At 35.2% G+C, this 16,837-nt stretch overlaps 1 protein-coding gene across 3 annotated transcripts in view; it reads right to left on the reverse strand.

Moving 5' to 3' along the window:
- Positions 1 to 16,837, reverse strand: part of LOC142334592 (uncharacterized) — an 80,541-nt gene that overhangs the window by 33,646 nt on the left and 30,058 nt on the right. For all 3 annotated transcript variants that reach the window (XM_075382750.1, XM_075382748.1, XM_075382749.1), the window contains exons 3-4: positions 7,279 to 7,584; positions 7,026 to 7,079 (exon numbers count right to left, since the gene is read on the reverse strand). In XM_075382750.1, the coding sequence (XP_075238865.1) occupies positions 7,026 to 7,079; positions 7,279 to 7,584 (360 nt within the window). The remainder of the gene's footprint in view (positions 1 to 7,025; positions 7,080 to 7,278; positions 7,585 to 16,837) is intronic.

A 16,837-nucleotide genomic window follows, 5' to 3' on the forward strand; every position in this document is an offset into this window, starting at 1 on the left:
CCACTTGCTTCTTCGCTCCACTTCCTGTTTTGGCGTGACCAAAAGCACTACTCCAATTTGACTTCAAAAATCATGAAAATGTGTGAACAGATCTTAAAGACAGCGCCCAAAACAATTCAAATTCTTTGAATTGTAAAAAAACCAACAGCACCGCAATATAGCTCCGCTCAGCTTACAGCTTCGCAGCAATAACATAAAAAATCACAAAACATCCTAATTACACTCACGTCTAGTAAATGCCTTGCAAACTTATTTTACAGCCCAACGGCAAGAAAATGCAAACAAAAATTAATTTTTTGACAAAGCTGCAGGTGAAAAAATGCTTAGTTTCCAAGATTGGCATTTCTCATTCCAAATTACCTCAAACAAAATTTTTGAGAGAAGCACCCTAACTCGTCTTCAAATAGTAAAAGGAGAGCACCTAGAAAGAAGGCGTTGTGAGAGCTGAGGAGACCGACCATTAGTAAAACCACCCTTATTTTGGTCAGTCTGCGATCGAATGGTACGAAAAAGATACTAAACAACAAGTGAAATATTGATAAAGAATTAACTAATACTGAGTAAGTGTTAATGAAGGACTCAATAATTAATACTTGAAATTTTGCAACCATATCTCAAAATCCTAAAAATCACTTTTTACCCTCAAACCTACCACTTTGAACAAAAAGTATTGACTATTCACACGTTTGAACAATAAGGTTTAAGCAATTCTTTTGACAATAAAGCTGTCTAACTTTTGAAGTTCCCATGAGACACAAAACTTCTGATAAAAACAAGAGAAAATTCACTTGTCACTATTCAAACTTATCTTACAGCCCAACTGAACCAAATCGGCAAGAAAATGAAAACAAAAATTAATTTTTTGACAAAGGTGCACGTGAAAAAATGCTTAGTTTCCAAGAGCGGCATTTCTCATTCCAAATTCACTCAAACAAAATTATTGAGAGAAGCACCCTAACTCATCTTCAAATCTTAAAATGAGAGCACCTAGAAAGAAGGCGTTGTGAGAGCTGAGGAGACCGACCATTAGTAAAACCACCCTTATTGTGGTCACTGTCTACGATCGAATGGTACGAAAAAGATACTAAACACCAAGTGAAATATTGATAAGGAATTAACTAATACTGAGTAAGTGTTAATGAAGGAGTCAATAATTATTACTTGAAATTTTGCAACCATATCTCAAAATCCTATATATCACTTTTTACCCTCAAACCTACCACTTTGAACAATAAGTATTGACTATTCACACGTTTGAACAATAAGGCCTAAGCAATTGTGTTGACAATAAAGCTGTTTGATTTTTGAAGTTCCCATGAGACAAAAAACTTCTGATAAAAACAAGAGAAAATTCACTTGTCACTATTCAAACTTATCTTACAGCCCAACTGAACCAAATCGGCAAGAAAATGAAAACAAAAATTAATTTTTCGCCAAAGCTGCACGTGAAAAAAATGCTTAGTTTCCAAGAGCGGCATTTCTTATTCCAAATTCACTTAAACAAAATTATTGAGAGAAGCACCCTAACTCAACTTCAAATCTTAAAAGGAGAGCACCTAGAAAGAAGGCGTTGTGAGTGTTAAAGGAGTCAATGATTATTACTTGAAATTTTGCAACCATATCTCAAAATCCTATAAATCACTTTTTACCCTCAAACCTACCACTTTGAACAAAAAGTATTGACTATTCACACGTTTGAACAATAAGGTCTAAGCAATTCTTTTGACAATAAAGCTGTCTAACTTTTGAAGTTCCCATGAGACACAAAACTTCTGATAAAAACAAGAGAAAATTCACTTGTCACTATTCAAACTTATCTTACAGCCCAACTGAACCAAATCGGCAAGAAAATGAAAACAAAAATTAATTTTTTGACAAAGGTGCACGTGAAAAAATGCTTAGTTTCCAAGAGCGGCATTTCTCATTCCAAATTCACTCAAACAAAATTATTGAGAGAAGCACCCTAACTCATCTTCAAATCTTAAAATGAGAGCACCTAGAAAGAAGGCGTTGTGAGAGCTGAGGAGACCGACCATTAGTAAAACCACCCTTATTGTGGTCACTGTCTACGATCGAATGGTACGAAAAAGATACTAAACACCAAGTGAAATATTGATAAGGAATTAACTAATACTGATTAAGTGTTAATGAAGGAGTCAATAATTATTACTTGAAATTTTGCAACCATATCTCAAAATCCTATATATCACTTTTTACCCTCAAACCTACCACTTTGAACAATAAGTATTGACTATTCACACGTTTGAACAATAAGGCCTAAGCAATTGTGTTGACAATAAAGCTGTTTGATTTTTGAAGTTCCCATGAGACAAAAAACTTCTGATAAAAACAAGAGAAAATTCACTTGTCACTATTCAAACTTATCTTACAGCCCAACTGAACCAAATCGGCAAGAAAATGAAAACAAAAATTAAATTTTTGCCAAAGCTGCACGTGAAAAAAATGCTTAGTTTCCAAGAGCGGCATTTCTTATTCCAAATTCACTTAAACAAAATTATTGAGAGAAGCACCCTAACTCAACTTCAAATCTTAAAAGGAGAGCACCTAGAAAGAAGGCGTTGTGAGTGTTAAAGGAGTCAATGATTATTACTTGAAATTTTGCAACAATATCTCAAAATCCTATAAATCACTTTTTAGCCTCAAACCTACCACTTTGAACAAAAAGTATTGACTATTCACACGTTTGAACAATAAGGTCTAAGCAATGGTTTTGACAATAAAGCTGTCTAACTTTTGAAGTTCCCATGAGACACAAAACTTCTGATAAAAACAAGATAAAATTCACTTGTCACTATTCAAACTTATCTTACAGCCCAACTGAACCAAATCGGCCAGAAAAAGAAAACAAAAATTAATTTTTTGACAAAGCTGCACGTGAAAAAATGCTTAATTTTCATGAGCGGCATTTCTCATTCCAAATTCACTCAAACAAAATTATTGAGAGAAGCACCCTAACTCATCTTCAAGTCGTAAAAGGAGATCACCTAGAAAGAAGGCGTTGTGAGAGCTGAGGAGACCACCCATTATTAAAACCAACCTTATTGTGGTCACTGTCAGCGATCGAATGGTACGAAAAAGATACTAAACACTAAGTGAAATATTGATAAAGAATTAACTAATACTGAGTAAGTGTTAAAGAAGGAGTCAATAATTAATACTTGAAATTATGCAACCATATCTCAAAATCCTATAAATCACTTTTTACCCTCAAACCTACCACTTTGAACAAAAGTATTGACTATTCACACGTTTGAACAATAAGGTCTAAGCAATTGTGTTGACAATAAAGCTGTTTGATTTTTGAAGTTCCCATGAGACAAAAATCTTCTGATAAAAACAAGACAAAATTCACTTATCACTATTCAAACTTATCTTACAGCCCAACGGAACCAAATCGGCAAGAAAAAGAAAAAATTAATTTTTTGACAAAGGTGCACGTGAAAAAATGCTTAGTTTCCAAGAGCGGCATTTCTCATTCCAAATTCACTCAAACAAAATTATTGAGAGAAGCACCCTAACTCATCTTCAAATCTTAAAATGAGAGCACCTAGAAAGAAGGCGTTGTGAGAGCTGAGGAGACCGTCCATTAGTAAAACCACCCTTATTGTGGTCACTGTCTACGATCGAATGGTACGAAAAAGATACTAAACACCAAGTGAAATATTGATAAGGAATTAACTAATACTGAGTAAGTGTTAATGAAGGAGTCAATAATTATTACTTGAAATTTTGCAACCATATCTCAAAATCCTATATATCACTTTTTACCCTCAAACCTACCACTTTGAACAATAAGTACTGACTATTCACACCTTTGAACAATAAGGCCTAAGCAATTGTGTTGACAATAAAGCTGTTTGATTTTTGAAGTTCCCATGAGACAAAAAACTTCTGATAAAAACAAGAGAAAATTCACTTGTCACTATTCAAACTTATCTTACAGCCCAACTGAACCAAATCGGCAAGAAAATGAAAACAAAAATTAATTTTTTGCCAAAGCTGCACGTGAAAAAAATGCTTAGTTTCCAAGAGCGCCATTTCTTATTCCAAATTCACTTAAACAAAATTATTGAGAGAAGCACCCAAACTCAACTTCAAATCTTAAAAGGAGAGCACCTAGAAAGAAGGCGTTGTGAGTGCTAAAGGAGTCAATGATTATTACTTGAAATGTTGCACCTTATCTCAAAATCCTATATATCACTTTTTACCCTCAAACCTGCCACTTTGAACAATAAGTATTGACTATTCACACGTTTGAACAATAAGGTCTAAGCAATTGTGTTGACAATAAAGCTGTTTGATTTTTGACGTTCCCATGAGACACAAAACTTCTGATAAAAACAAGACAAAATTCCCTTGTCACTATTGTTGAAGTAAATTATTCGCGCAAAAATTCCCAATTAGTTCTCAAAAAGAAGTACAATTGCTACACAAATCAGAGTCTTCCTACTACCGAAAACATCTCTACAGTCGCTAAGTTAAAATTAGTGAGAACGTAATAGGGTTTGATAATACTCATTAAGGGAGCTAGATGAGCTAGAAGAGAACAAAAGCAAGAAAACCGAAAACCGACTCACGTCTGACAAACTGCTCTCAAACGACAGGCGGGTCAATTTGTTTCGCAGGGTTGTTGCAGTCTGAAACTTTTTATGGGTGCTAAATTAACCAACAGGGAGAAACTCGAACCCAAGAAATAGTCTGACACCTTAACCATTTAGATGTTGCATCTTTGATACCGCAATTACAATCGTCTTTATATGAGTTACCGGCTTAAATTCGGAAAATTTTGCTTAAACGCTTACAATTTTGCTTAAACGACACGTTTACAATAATTGCTTCGTTCGAGAGCAATTAAGAGTTTTTATTTTAAGTTGGATTGTATTCGCTTTTAATTTGAGTCTGGTTTGTTAATTAAACATAAAAAACCGACCAACGTCGTATGAATTGCTCTCGAATGACAAGCGGGGGCAATTTTATTAAGAGGGGGTGTACCTTAGAAATTATTTTTGGGTGCAAAAAAACTAGGGAGAATCATAAAAGAATCTTCTAGAACTAAAACGGAAAACGGTAAATCAAAAGATTGAGAGCAACTAATAGGTCGAACGAACTGTTCTCAGACGACCGGCGCTTGGCTGCCTTTTTTAAAAGCTAACTTAATGTTAAGGACGCTGAAATTATTTCTTTTCAATAATTTTGGAGTACGTGATCGTACACTTAGAGACGAGTAAAGCTCCCAGAGAACTGCACAGCAACTCAATGCTTTTACCAGTTTATCTCACTTTTGAGGATGCAAGAATTAAGTCTGTCAGACTGAAAAAAAGCAAAAAATTGCGTTCAATTCACGAGACCCTAAAATTGGTAGGATCTTTATTTGAGAGCAATTTAACGTTCAGAAAGGCGTGAAATCAGAAACCATTTGTTCGAGTTAGTTGAATTTAATGATACGTGATTAGACCACTGGCATAAAAACACACAGCAGAGGAAAAACCTAATCACAAGCACCGAATTCATTGCTGAGCGGTAAAAATTAATCGGCCAAAATGAGTTCTTTCCGCATTTTGTGATCCAATCGTTGAATTAATTAGGCAAGACCACTAAGAATTACGCGCTCCATAGCCTCGCTTTACCCTTCATATTACCCAATTGACGGATGCTACTGAGTTTAAAATTTTAAAGTTCTGAATCGGGGCATTTGAATCACATTGTAACGAAAAACTACATGACCTATATAAGTTTAACGTTGATTTTAGAACAACTAAAAATATAGCGTATGAACTTAGATTCGCTGATTTAACAAAACTTGCCTATCACCCCAGGCCCCCAATGAATTCACAATTAGATCGAAATACGAAAGAGCTGATAATGTCACCGCTGCATGCTATACACGTGGCAACGCAAAACGTCAAAAAGTAATTTACCACAAAAACTAGATTCTTGCGAAAGCCGCGAAAAGTGTGTACTGTATTTACTTCAAAAAGTATCCAAAAATCCACAAGACGTAATAAGAAATTAACTTAATTCGGCCACTATTTACCACATCTTTTCTGTCCCTTTTTGCTTCAACATTCCAATTCTTTTCAATTTGCAGATTCCAAATTTCTCATCCTGATAAAACGTAAATCACACGCCATTTATAATTTTTAATCAATAACTGAAGAAATGCCTAGCAGCCGGTAGAGGAGTGGAAACTAAGGGTTTGATGCAAGGCAGAACAGAAGAGAATGGAAGCGTGTGAATTACCCCATTCATACCCTACAGCCCACAAAAGGACAAAAGAGGAGCGAGCAATTGAGAGAGATAGCAAGAGAGATCGCTAGAAAGAGGCGATACATCATTAGCATTATCATCATAATCATAACTAGTATATATCACATAAGGGTGCAATTCTAGTATGATGGATAAGGAGACTGATTGATTGATTAGAGCCATAAGGACACAACTACACTAATGTATTGCTTGCTTGCTCAACAAAGTAGCGATCAGGTAGTCATTAAGTTACACCACAGCACAGCACAGCACAGCACAGCACAGCACCGCAATCCAAGTCAATATAACCAAGGGTGGAAGAATTACTGTGTGCCAACAACTCATGACAAAGCATCGCATCTCTATATGTATATGTATGTATGTATAGATGGATGGTGGGAAACGTAAATCATAAACACGATATCTGAGATCGAGTGAGACGTAGTAGTAATTGAAAGGGAATTGTTGCATCCACAATCTAAAGGATCTTTACCATCCAACTGCATCTGCCTCAGCTGTCTCCACATCACATCTGGGCCGTTCTTCTCTGCTTCTTGTCGTCTATGTCTGTCTACCTTTCAAAGGCGCCAGGTGGTCTCCTCGAGAATAAAATTTCGGAGCCTGTAACTTCTGAAAGAATCAATTCAAATGTTTAAACAGCTTAACCGCACTTTGATGTTCATGGACACAAAATCTGCATGGCAACAACGATTTCTTGTTGGTATATCATCAAACTATGGTATAACTTAGAACATTACCTTGCTCCCTCTTTCGTTGAATATGATTTCGATATCTGTTACGGGTCCGAACTTCTAAAACAAACATAATAAATCGATAGCAATCATCAGTAACGAGAAAGAGTGGGCAGAAAACAATTTGCATGTACTTTCAATCCAACAGTTTTCGGACAAACTATAGTAGTCTATGTTTTGAACAAATGAACAGTGAGAAACTAGTTCATCAGCAATTATGAGCAAAATTTTGTGCTCGAAATAGAAAAAAAACTCTTACTTCAAACATGACCCTTAAATCGGGGTCTCTGTATCGGAATGGAATATTGGACACGTGAAGCCTCTTGTTGCCTGTATCATGCAACAGATTTGTCGCATGACAACTGCTGGAGCTGTGATTGGCCGACAGAGAAGAGTGGTCGAGATTGCTATTGGCTGGCATGTGACCTCCTATAACTACCCCAGTTGTCGAGTTGTTGCTACAATAGACACCCGATGTGTGTGATAGACCTGTTGCAGCTGCAACTGCTGCTTCCGCAGATTGAGAATCTACATTAGCCGTTGAACGATTGTATCCATCCTCCGACTGTCAAAACACTTTCTGATTTTACCAGTCGTCAAACAAAAACTACCACTCCTTAACTATCTTTGAGCACAGCCGGCAGATTGCCAAAAAAGTTGCTAAACACGATTGCATGTCGTAAAGCACAGATCTTAATAGATAAAGAGCTAAACTGATGAGTTGCCGTTGCTTTTCCTGTAAAAAATAACTAAATAATGAAGCAGTTTGTAAATATATTTTTAAAAAAACCAAACTGCTTGTTTCACAGCTTTCAAAGCTTTATTATAGACAGCTTTCATTATATAGACTCTTTTATTATGATGAAAATAGGAAATTCACTAAAATATCACTGTTGATAGTCTAACAAGATACGCCACACACAGGAAAAAAAGAGAATGAGCAAAAAAACTGAACTAAAAACAAACGTTCTTTTGAAAGGGTAATTTTCCTGGAGGACTTAAAAACCATTTTTCATAAAGAGCAAAATTGCATAAAAAGACGGCAGGACTAATTGCTGATCGCTTGAGGGCTATTAAAAACCCTTCGAAAACGAAAAAAATATATAGCTTCAATAAAAATCTGAGATTCTCTGTCCTGATAGGATAATAAAAAAAACACTTTGAAATGACGCTAATAGGAGACAAGCTTTTTTAAAGAGAACATTGAAAACGAGAACTGACGTAGAATACGCAAACACCTCAAACAGCTGTTATGGACCTAGCTTGATTACGGAAGGTGAGTATTATTGAGCAGGATGAAGGGGCAGAAATTCGAGGGGAGCCAAAAGGGTTCAAACTACCAATATCCTCAACGGTAAAAATTTTTTCCTTTCCAGCAGTTTCGGAGAACCAAAACTTTAGAGACATGTAAACATCCGAGAGAATATCACAGAAATTAAATCATATCTTTCAGAAACCAATACTTTTGAAAGGAATTTCAAACCACAGAAAATATTTTTCATCAAATTTCAGCCGAAACCCAAAAACACTGACAAGAATGAAAAATTTTTACATTTGTGGCGCAAATTTCAAAAGAAAAAATATGATTTTTTAATAGGACGGAACATCGCGAATGTCTGAAGACAATGATTAATAACTGAGCTACATTTATCTTATCTTTTCTTATTGGCTGGCATGTGACCTCCTATAACTACCCCAGTTGTCGGGTTGTTCCTGCAAAAGACCCCGATGTGCGTGATAGACCTGTTGCAGCTGCAATTGCTGCTTCCGCAGATTGAGAATCTACATTAGCCGTTGAACGATTGTATCCATCCTCCGACTATCAAAACACTTTCTGATTTTACCAGTTGTCAAACAAAAACTACCACTCTTTAACTATCTTTGAGCACAGCCGGCAGATTGCCAAAAAAGTTGCTAAACACGATTGCATGTCGTAAAGCACAGATCTTAATAGATAAAGAGCTAAACTGATGAGTTGCCGTTGCTTTTCCTGTAAAAACTAACTAAATAATGAAGCAGTTTGTAAATATTTTTTTTAAAAAACCAAACTGCTTGTTTCACAGCTTTCAAAGCTTTATTATAAACAGCTTTCATTATATAGACTTTTATTATGATGAAAATAGGAAATTCACTAAAATATCACTGTTGATAGTCTAACAAGATACGCCACACACAGGAAAAAAAGAGAATGAGCAAAAAAACTGAACTTAAAACAGACGTTTTTTTGACGGTAATTTTCCTGGAGGACTTAAAAACCATTTTTCATAAAGAGCAAAATTGCATAAAAAGACGGCAGGACTAATTGCTGATCGCTTGAGGGCTATTAAAAACCCTTCGAAAACGAAAAAAATATATAGCTTCAATAAAAATCTGAGATTCTCTGTCCTGATAGGATAATAAAAAAACACTTTGAAATTACGCTAATAGGAGACAAGCTTTTTAAAGAGAACATTTCTCTGAAAACGAGAACTGACGTAGAATACGCAAACACCTCAAACAGCTGTTATGGACCTAGCTTGACTACGGAAGGTGAGTATTATTGAGCAGGATGAAGGGGCAGAAATTCGAGGGGAGCCAAAAGGGTTCAAACTACCAATATCCTCAACGGTAAAAATTTTTTCCTTTCCAGCAGTTTCGGAGAACCAAAACTTTAGAGACATGTAAACATCCGAGAGAATATCACAGAAATTAAATCATATCTTTCAGAACCCAATACTTTTGAAAGGAATTTCAAACCACAGAAAATATTTTTCATCAAATTTCAGCCGAAACCCAAAAACACTGACAAGAATGAAAAATTTTTACATTTGTGGCGCAAATTTCAAAAGAAAAAATATGATTTTTTAATAGGACGGAACATCGCGAATGTCTGAAGACAATGATTAATAACTGAGCTACATTTATCTTATCTTTTCTTATTGGCTGGCATGTGACCTCCTATAACTACCCCAGTTGTCGGGTTGTTCCTGCAAAAGACCCCGATGTGCGTGATAGACCTGTTGCAGCTGCAACTGCTGCCTCCGCAGATTGAGAATCTACATTAGCCGTTGAACGATTGTATCCATCCTCCGACTGTCAAAACACTTTCTGATTTTACCAGTCGTCAAACAAAAACTACCACTCCTTAACTATCTTTGAGCACAGCCGGCAGATTGCCAAAAAAGTTGCTAAACACGATTGCATGTCGTAAAGCACAGATCTTAATAGATAAAGAGCTAAACTGATGAGTTGCCGTTGCTTTTCCTGTAAACACTAACTAAATAATGAAGCAGTTTGTAAATATTTTTTTTAAAAAAACCAAACTGCTTGTTTCACAGCTTTCAAAGCTTTATTATAAACAGCTTTCATTATATAGACTCTTTTATTATGATGAAAATAGGAAATTCACTAAAATATCACCGTTGATAGTCTAACAAGATACGCCACACACAGGAAAAAAAGAGAATGAGCAAAAAAACTGAACTAAAAACAAACGTTCTTTTGAAAGGGTAATTTTCCTGGAGGACTTAAAAACCATTTTTCATAAAGAGCAAAATTGCATAAAAAGACGGCAGGACTAATTGCTGATCGCTTGAGGGCTATTAAAAACCCTTCGAAAACGAAAAAAATATATAGCTTCAATAAAAATCTGAGATTCTCTGTCCTGATAGGATAATAAAAAACACTTTGAAATGATGCTAATAGGAGACAAGCTTTTTAAAGAGAACATTTCTCTGAAAACGAGAACTGACGTAGAATACGCAAACACCTCAAACATCTGTTATGGACCTAGCTTGACTACGGAAGGTGAGTATTATTGAGCAGGATGAAGGGGCAGAAATTCGAGGGGAGCCAAAAGGGTTCAAACTACCAATATCCTCAACGGTAAAAATTTATTCCTTTCCAGCAGTTTCGGAGAACCAAAACTTTAGAGACATGTAAACATCCGAGAGAATATCACAGAAATTAAATCATATCTTTCAGAACCCAATACTTTTGAAAGGAATTTCAAACCACAGAAAATATTTTTCATCAAATTTCAGCCGAAACCCAAAAACACTGACAAGAATGAAAAATTTTTACATTTGTGGCGCAAATTTCAAAAGAAAAAATATGATTTTTTAATAGGACGGAACATCACGAATGTCTGAAGACAATGATTAATAACTGAGCTACATTTATCTTATCTTTTCTTATTGGCTGGCATGTGACCTCCTATAACTACCCCAGTTGTCGGGTTGTTCCTGCAAAAGACCCCGATGTGCGTGATAGCCCTGTTGCAGCTGTAACTTTAGCTTCCGCAGATTGAGAATCTATATTAGTCGTTGAACGATTGTATCCATCCTCCGACTGTCAAAACACTTTCTGATTTTACCAGTCGTCAAACAAAAACTACCGATCTACAGATCTACAAAACTACAGATCTCAATAGATCAAGATCATAGTTGATGAGTTGCTGCTGTTTTTTCCAAAAAATCAAATAAATATTGAAGCAGTGGATAAATATTTTTTTAAGAAGCTAAACTGGGCGTTTCACAGCTTTCAAAGCTTTATTATTAACAGCTTCCATAAAAAAGGATTCTTTTATTATAATGGAAACAGGAAATTCATTAAAATATTACTATTGATAGCCTAACATGATACGCCAAACAGAGAAAAACAAAGAAAACGAGCAAAAAAACAACTACAAAAAACAAAAAGTTTTTTGACAGGGCAATTTTTCATGATTATTCCTTGATTAGAATAAAAGTTTTTGACCTAAATGAACATTCAAGATTTGAAAAAATTTTCAGAAAAAGAAATATCACATAAAAAGACGGCAAGACCAATTGCTGAAAAATTCGCTTGAGGGCTATTAAAAACCAATAGGAAACGAGAAAATATAGCTTCAAGAAAAATCTGAGATTCTCTGTCCTGATAGGGATATTAAAACACCAGTTTGAAATGACGCTAATAGCAGACAAACTTTTTAAAAAGAATGTTACTCTAAAAATGAGAGCTGATGTAGAATATGCAAACATTTCGAACAGCTGTTATGGACCTAGCTTTGGCATAGCTAGCTTAGGCTACGGAAGGTGAGTATTATTGGGCAGGATGAAGGGGCAGAAATTTGAGGGACCAAAAGGGTTCCAGACTACCAATATCAACCTCAACGTAAGAATTTATTCCCTATCAGCAGCTTCGGAGAACTTGTAAATATCCGAGAGAATCTCAGAGAAATTAAATCATATCTTTCAGAACCCAATACTTTTGAAAGGAATTTCAAACAGGAACAAATTTTCATCAAATTTCAGCCGAATTACCGTCAACCAGATAACACTTGAAAGAATGACAGATTTTTACTTTTGTGGCACAACTTTCAGGAAAAAAAATATTTGAATCATTAAGACGGAACATAGAGAATGTTTGAAGTTAATGATTATTAACTGAGCTACATTTTCGGGCCTTGTCGCAAACACTGATACATAAAACAATTTTTGCTAGGTCGCGGTCACTTTGTTTAACATAGACTAGGACACAGCAGCAGAGTGCCGAGCATTCTGTGTCAAACAGAATTGATTAAAAAACAATGGGACGAATTTTTCTTTTCAACTCAGAGGCAACAGATTTCTGTCTGAAACAAATTTTTTAAAAGTCCTGGATAGAACTTCATTTTCCAAACCCTTGAGTTAACTTCACAAAAAAGATTTCAACAACGAAATAAAATACTTTTTAACTAAAATAGCCGTAGCCGGCTGATAGCCCGGATAGATGCGAACGACTTGCGTGCTGTATAATAGAAATAGAAACAGATACAGATGCAAGTTGGAAGAAGTTATCGCCGCCGCTCAAAATTTATTTAGCAAAAAAGATAAATCCTGAAAAATCATTCCGCAGAAGCTTTTCCATTAGGGACCTTTATTACATATATGAGACCCTTTGACCTTAAACTATTCAAACTACACTCAAAACTTAAAGTGTGAAAGTCATTTTATTGAGTGCGATAGGCCACTTATCCTCAAAAACTAATCACGCAAATGGTTTTTTACTAGAGTGAGCGAGAAATAACGTCACGTGCGCAATAGCAGCTAGTGAGAGGAAGTCATTCAGAAAATTTGACTTTTTCAGCTTTGCTGTGTGAACAAATGCAAAAAAGTCAGACGACGAAACAAAAAACATAGCAGGACAAGTCATCAACATTATGTTTTCACTGGCCCACAAAGCTCGATAAAGTCGCAACATAAGCTTTAAAGCATTTGAAAAAAAAATTCTAACTTCGTCACAAAAAATGCAAAAAATGACAAACTTCGAAAAAAATCAGAAGAACTCCAATTTACGAAAATTTGCTAATATTCACGGCATTAAAATGTTGAAAAGCATTCCATTACCACTAGAAACCAGGCAGTAACATATTATCAAACCCTAAAGGCAATTCCTTGTCCAACGGGTCTGGGAAAACAAAAAAATGACAAATGTTTTCAAAAAAATTGAAAAAATTAGTATAAATTTGCGTGGTTATGTTTGGAGTACCAAAACATATAGCTCACAAAATGGTCATAAAAAGGAATCATATCTTGCATAACTCCTTCGACAACTTTCACAAACCGCAATTTCAGACTGGTCCGACACAAGATTTGAAAGGCGGCAAAAAATCGCGAAAGATGCAACATTTTGGGTTTAAAAACTCCTAAAAATGACCTTTTAACTTCAAATTGAGAACTTCCCAGTAGCTTCACTACTGTAAGCACTTGACGGACTACTAAATGCGGCTAAAGGCCTCTAATGAAATTTGATGCCCAATCTTAACCCGTTTATCCTGATTTGAAAGCTCAAAGGTGTGAAAACATCTTACAAAACAAAGGCAGAGCACCAATACAATGTAATTCTCGGATTCCAAAAAGTAAGCGCACCGCAAAATAACTCCGCTCAGTTTACATCATCGCAGCAGTCTAAAATCTAGAGTAGTTAGAATGAGATGAAATAATTGAAAGAAAACCTGGTTTTTATGTGACAACAGACAAAGTACTTACTTTCATAATGAAAGACTTTCGAAAAAAATCCCAACTTACTTGAAAACGAAACTCAGACAACCAAAGCGGCGGGAAAGTAGAGACTTAGCCTTGTTTGAAACTTTTTTGCTGAAAAACAAAACGAGACAGATATCACCGACTTGAAGAAACAATAAATGTGCAAAAAATTTCAAAAAGATTGCATTTATTGGTATATTGAAAAGCGCTTTCAGCTCAAGAAGTTCATATAAACAATAAACTTCAGACTCAAACATGGGCTAGCGATGAGGGTTGGATGAGAGTTGCCGAAATTAACCACTATGCTACACAGGCTATGTACGATGGCTCTCCAAATCAGTTTATTTAGCAACAGAGCAAATTTCGGGACGCGCGCATTTCAAAACATAGCTGGCAGATTGCCAGGAAATAGCCGCAATCGTTTCGTAGATCTGCAGTCTCAAAAAAAAACAAAAAAAGACAAGACAAAAAAATTGGTCTTTTCACTGAAGGCTGAGATGTTAAATTTTGATTAAGAATCTGTTTAACATATTGGCGCTTCTGTTAGCTGCCCTCAAACAACCTTCATTTAGATCATTTAGATTGACAAACATACACTTTACCTTATCTCTTTGAAATAAAGTAAAAAAAAGTCAATTTCAAAGTCAGGAAGTCATTTTTGAAGAGTGAGGTAAGTCACGTGTGACCAAAAATTAAATTACGCAAATGAACAAAAAACTCGCTCCACTAAGATCGAAAAATGACGTCACACACGCACATCAGTTGGAAATTTATGAACGACTAAACAAAAAGCAGATTTGAAGTGGTTGTGACCTCATATGGTTGTAAAAAATCTTGACGACGGAATAAAAAACATAGCAGGACAAATCCTGAAATACAATTGAAAGAATTGATTGAAAAACTTAGAAGTACTTTACCTGACCAGCAGATCAATTGACAATACCAGCCAAAACACCAAAAATCACAAAAAATGAGAAACAAACAATCAAACAAACTAAACAAAAATATACTCATTGCTAAAACTTTTCAGCTTTTATCCCTTAGGCAAAAAGAGATCATTTTAAATAGAACTATTTCAATAATTCGTTGAAGACCAATTTTGGTTTATGAAATCAATCAAGTATTACATCTGCATGACCTGAAAAAATTCAGTAGCCCTTGAAAAAAAATTTAAAAAATGAATTCAACTGCAAAATTTTTATGAAACGTTGCTGAAAATTGTGATATTAATTTCTTCACAATCATTTCTATGTCTCTCTAGAGGCTATCTCAAATTTCCCTCTAGTGTCTCTAGAGGCTTCACCAAATTTCAAGCCATTAAAAATTCATTGGCTCAAAGATCGACAGGCAATAATTTTTAGAAAAAATTTCAAATTTTAAAAGAAATTCGTTCAATGTTGAAAACCATTCAAGTATCCCTAGCAACTATTTCATAACACACTATCAAACCCTGGATGAAGTTAACTGGCTACTGAGGCAAGAATAACTGAATGAAAGACAAATGTTTTGAAAAAACTTGAAGTGCAAATTTTATCGAAAAAATTCTAAAAATCGTAAGGTTAAATTGTTGAAAACAAATCCATTGAAACTAGCAAACAAGAAAAAACTTTTCAATCAGATCTTGGAATAGGTTTTCTGACACTTGAGAAAAAACAAATATCAAAAATTGACAAAAATTTTAGAAAAACCTTAAAAAAATTGCAGATTTTAATTGCAGCAAAAAAAGGCTAAAATTCGAGATATTTAAAAACCAACCCATTATTACTAGAAACTATGCAGTGCTCTATTATCAAATCTCAAAGGAGATTCCCTAGCCCCTAAAGCTGGAAGAACTCAAAAAACAACAAAAGGTGTCAAAAAACTTGAAAAAAATTGCAAAAATTAGGATAACTTTGAGTGTTTGTGTTTGTAATACAAAAACATATAGCTCATAAAATGGTCGTAGCAACTAATTGTGTCTCACAAAAGTCCGTCATCAACTTTTAAAAACTTCGACCTAAGATTAATCAAACAAAAAATTCAAAAAATTACAAACATTACGAAAAATTGCACCATTTTGAGTCCGAAAGCTCCTAAAATGACCTTTTAACCTTAAATTAAGGCCATCCCAGCAGATGCACCACTCTAAGTACTTGAAGGACTACTAAAGCCCACTTTGGGCCTCTAATGAAAATTAAAGCCCGCCGGGCTGTACATGTTTATCCCGTTTTGAAAGATCAAAGTCATTGGAAAATGTGTAACACATCTTAAAACATAACCGACTAACGTCGGGCGAATTGCTCTCAAACGACCTGCGAGCGGTTGGCTTCGTCAACACCTAGCCACGCTTTAGTGACCTCAGGGCACTACCTCTTTATCCCATTTCTGAAGACGAAAGGTTCAAATGGTTCACACAAAAAATCAGCCACGCGAAAAATTGCACAAAGGACAAACAGGATTAATAAATTAAAATAAAAATTAAATTATAAATTACTGATATTAAAATCTTGAAGAACATTCCATTACATCTATGAACTACGCAATAAAATATTATCAAACTCTAGAGGAAATTCCGAGTCTCTTGAGGCCAGAGAAACCTAAAAAAGACAAAGAATTGCAAGCTTTGTTTAAAAAAATTGCCAAAACTTGAGATATTAAAAAGTTGAAAATTAATCCATGGCCAACAAAAATTTTCCAGTAACTTATTATCAAACCCTAACGGAGGTTTTCTGACCCTTGAGGCGTGACGTTAAAATCTTGCAAGACATTCCATTTAATCTAGAAAGTATTCAGTAACCTATTTTCAAACCCTAGAGGAGATTCCTTGGCTCTTGAGGCTGATAAATTCTAAAA

Source organism: Convolutriloba macropyga, chromosome 2, assembly GCF_964194025.1.
Source record: "Convolutriloba macropyga chromosome 2, txConMacr16.3, whole genome shotgun sequence".
Taxonomy (NCBI): Eukaryota; Metazoa; Xenacoelomorpha; order Acoela; family Convolutidae; genus Convolutriloba; species Convolutriloba macropyga.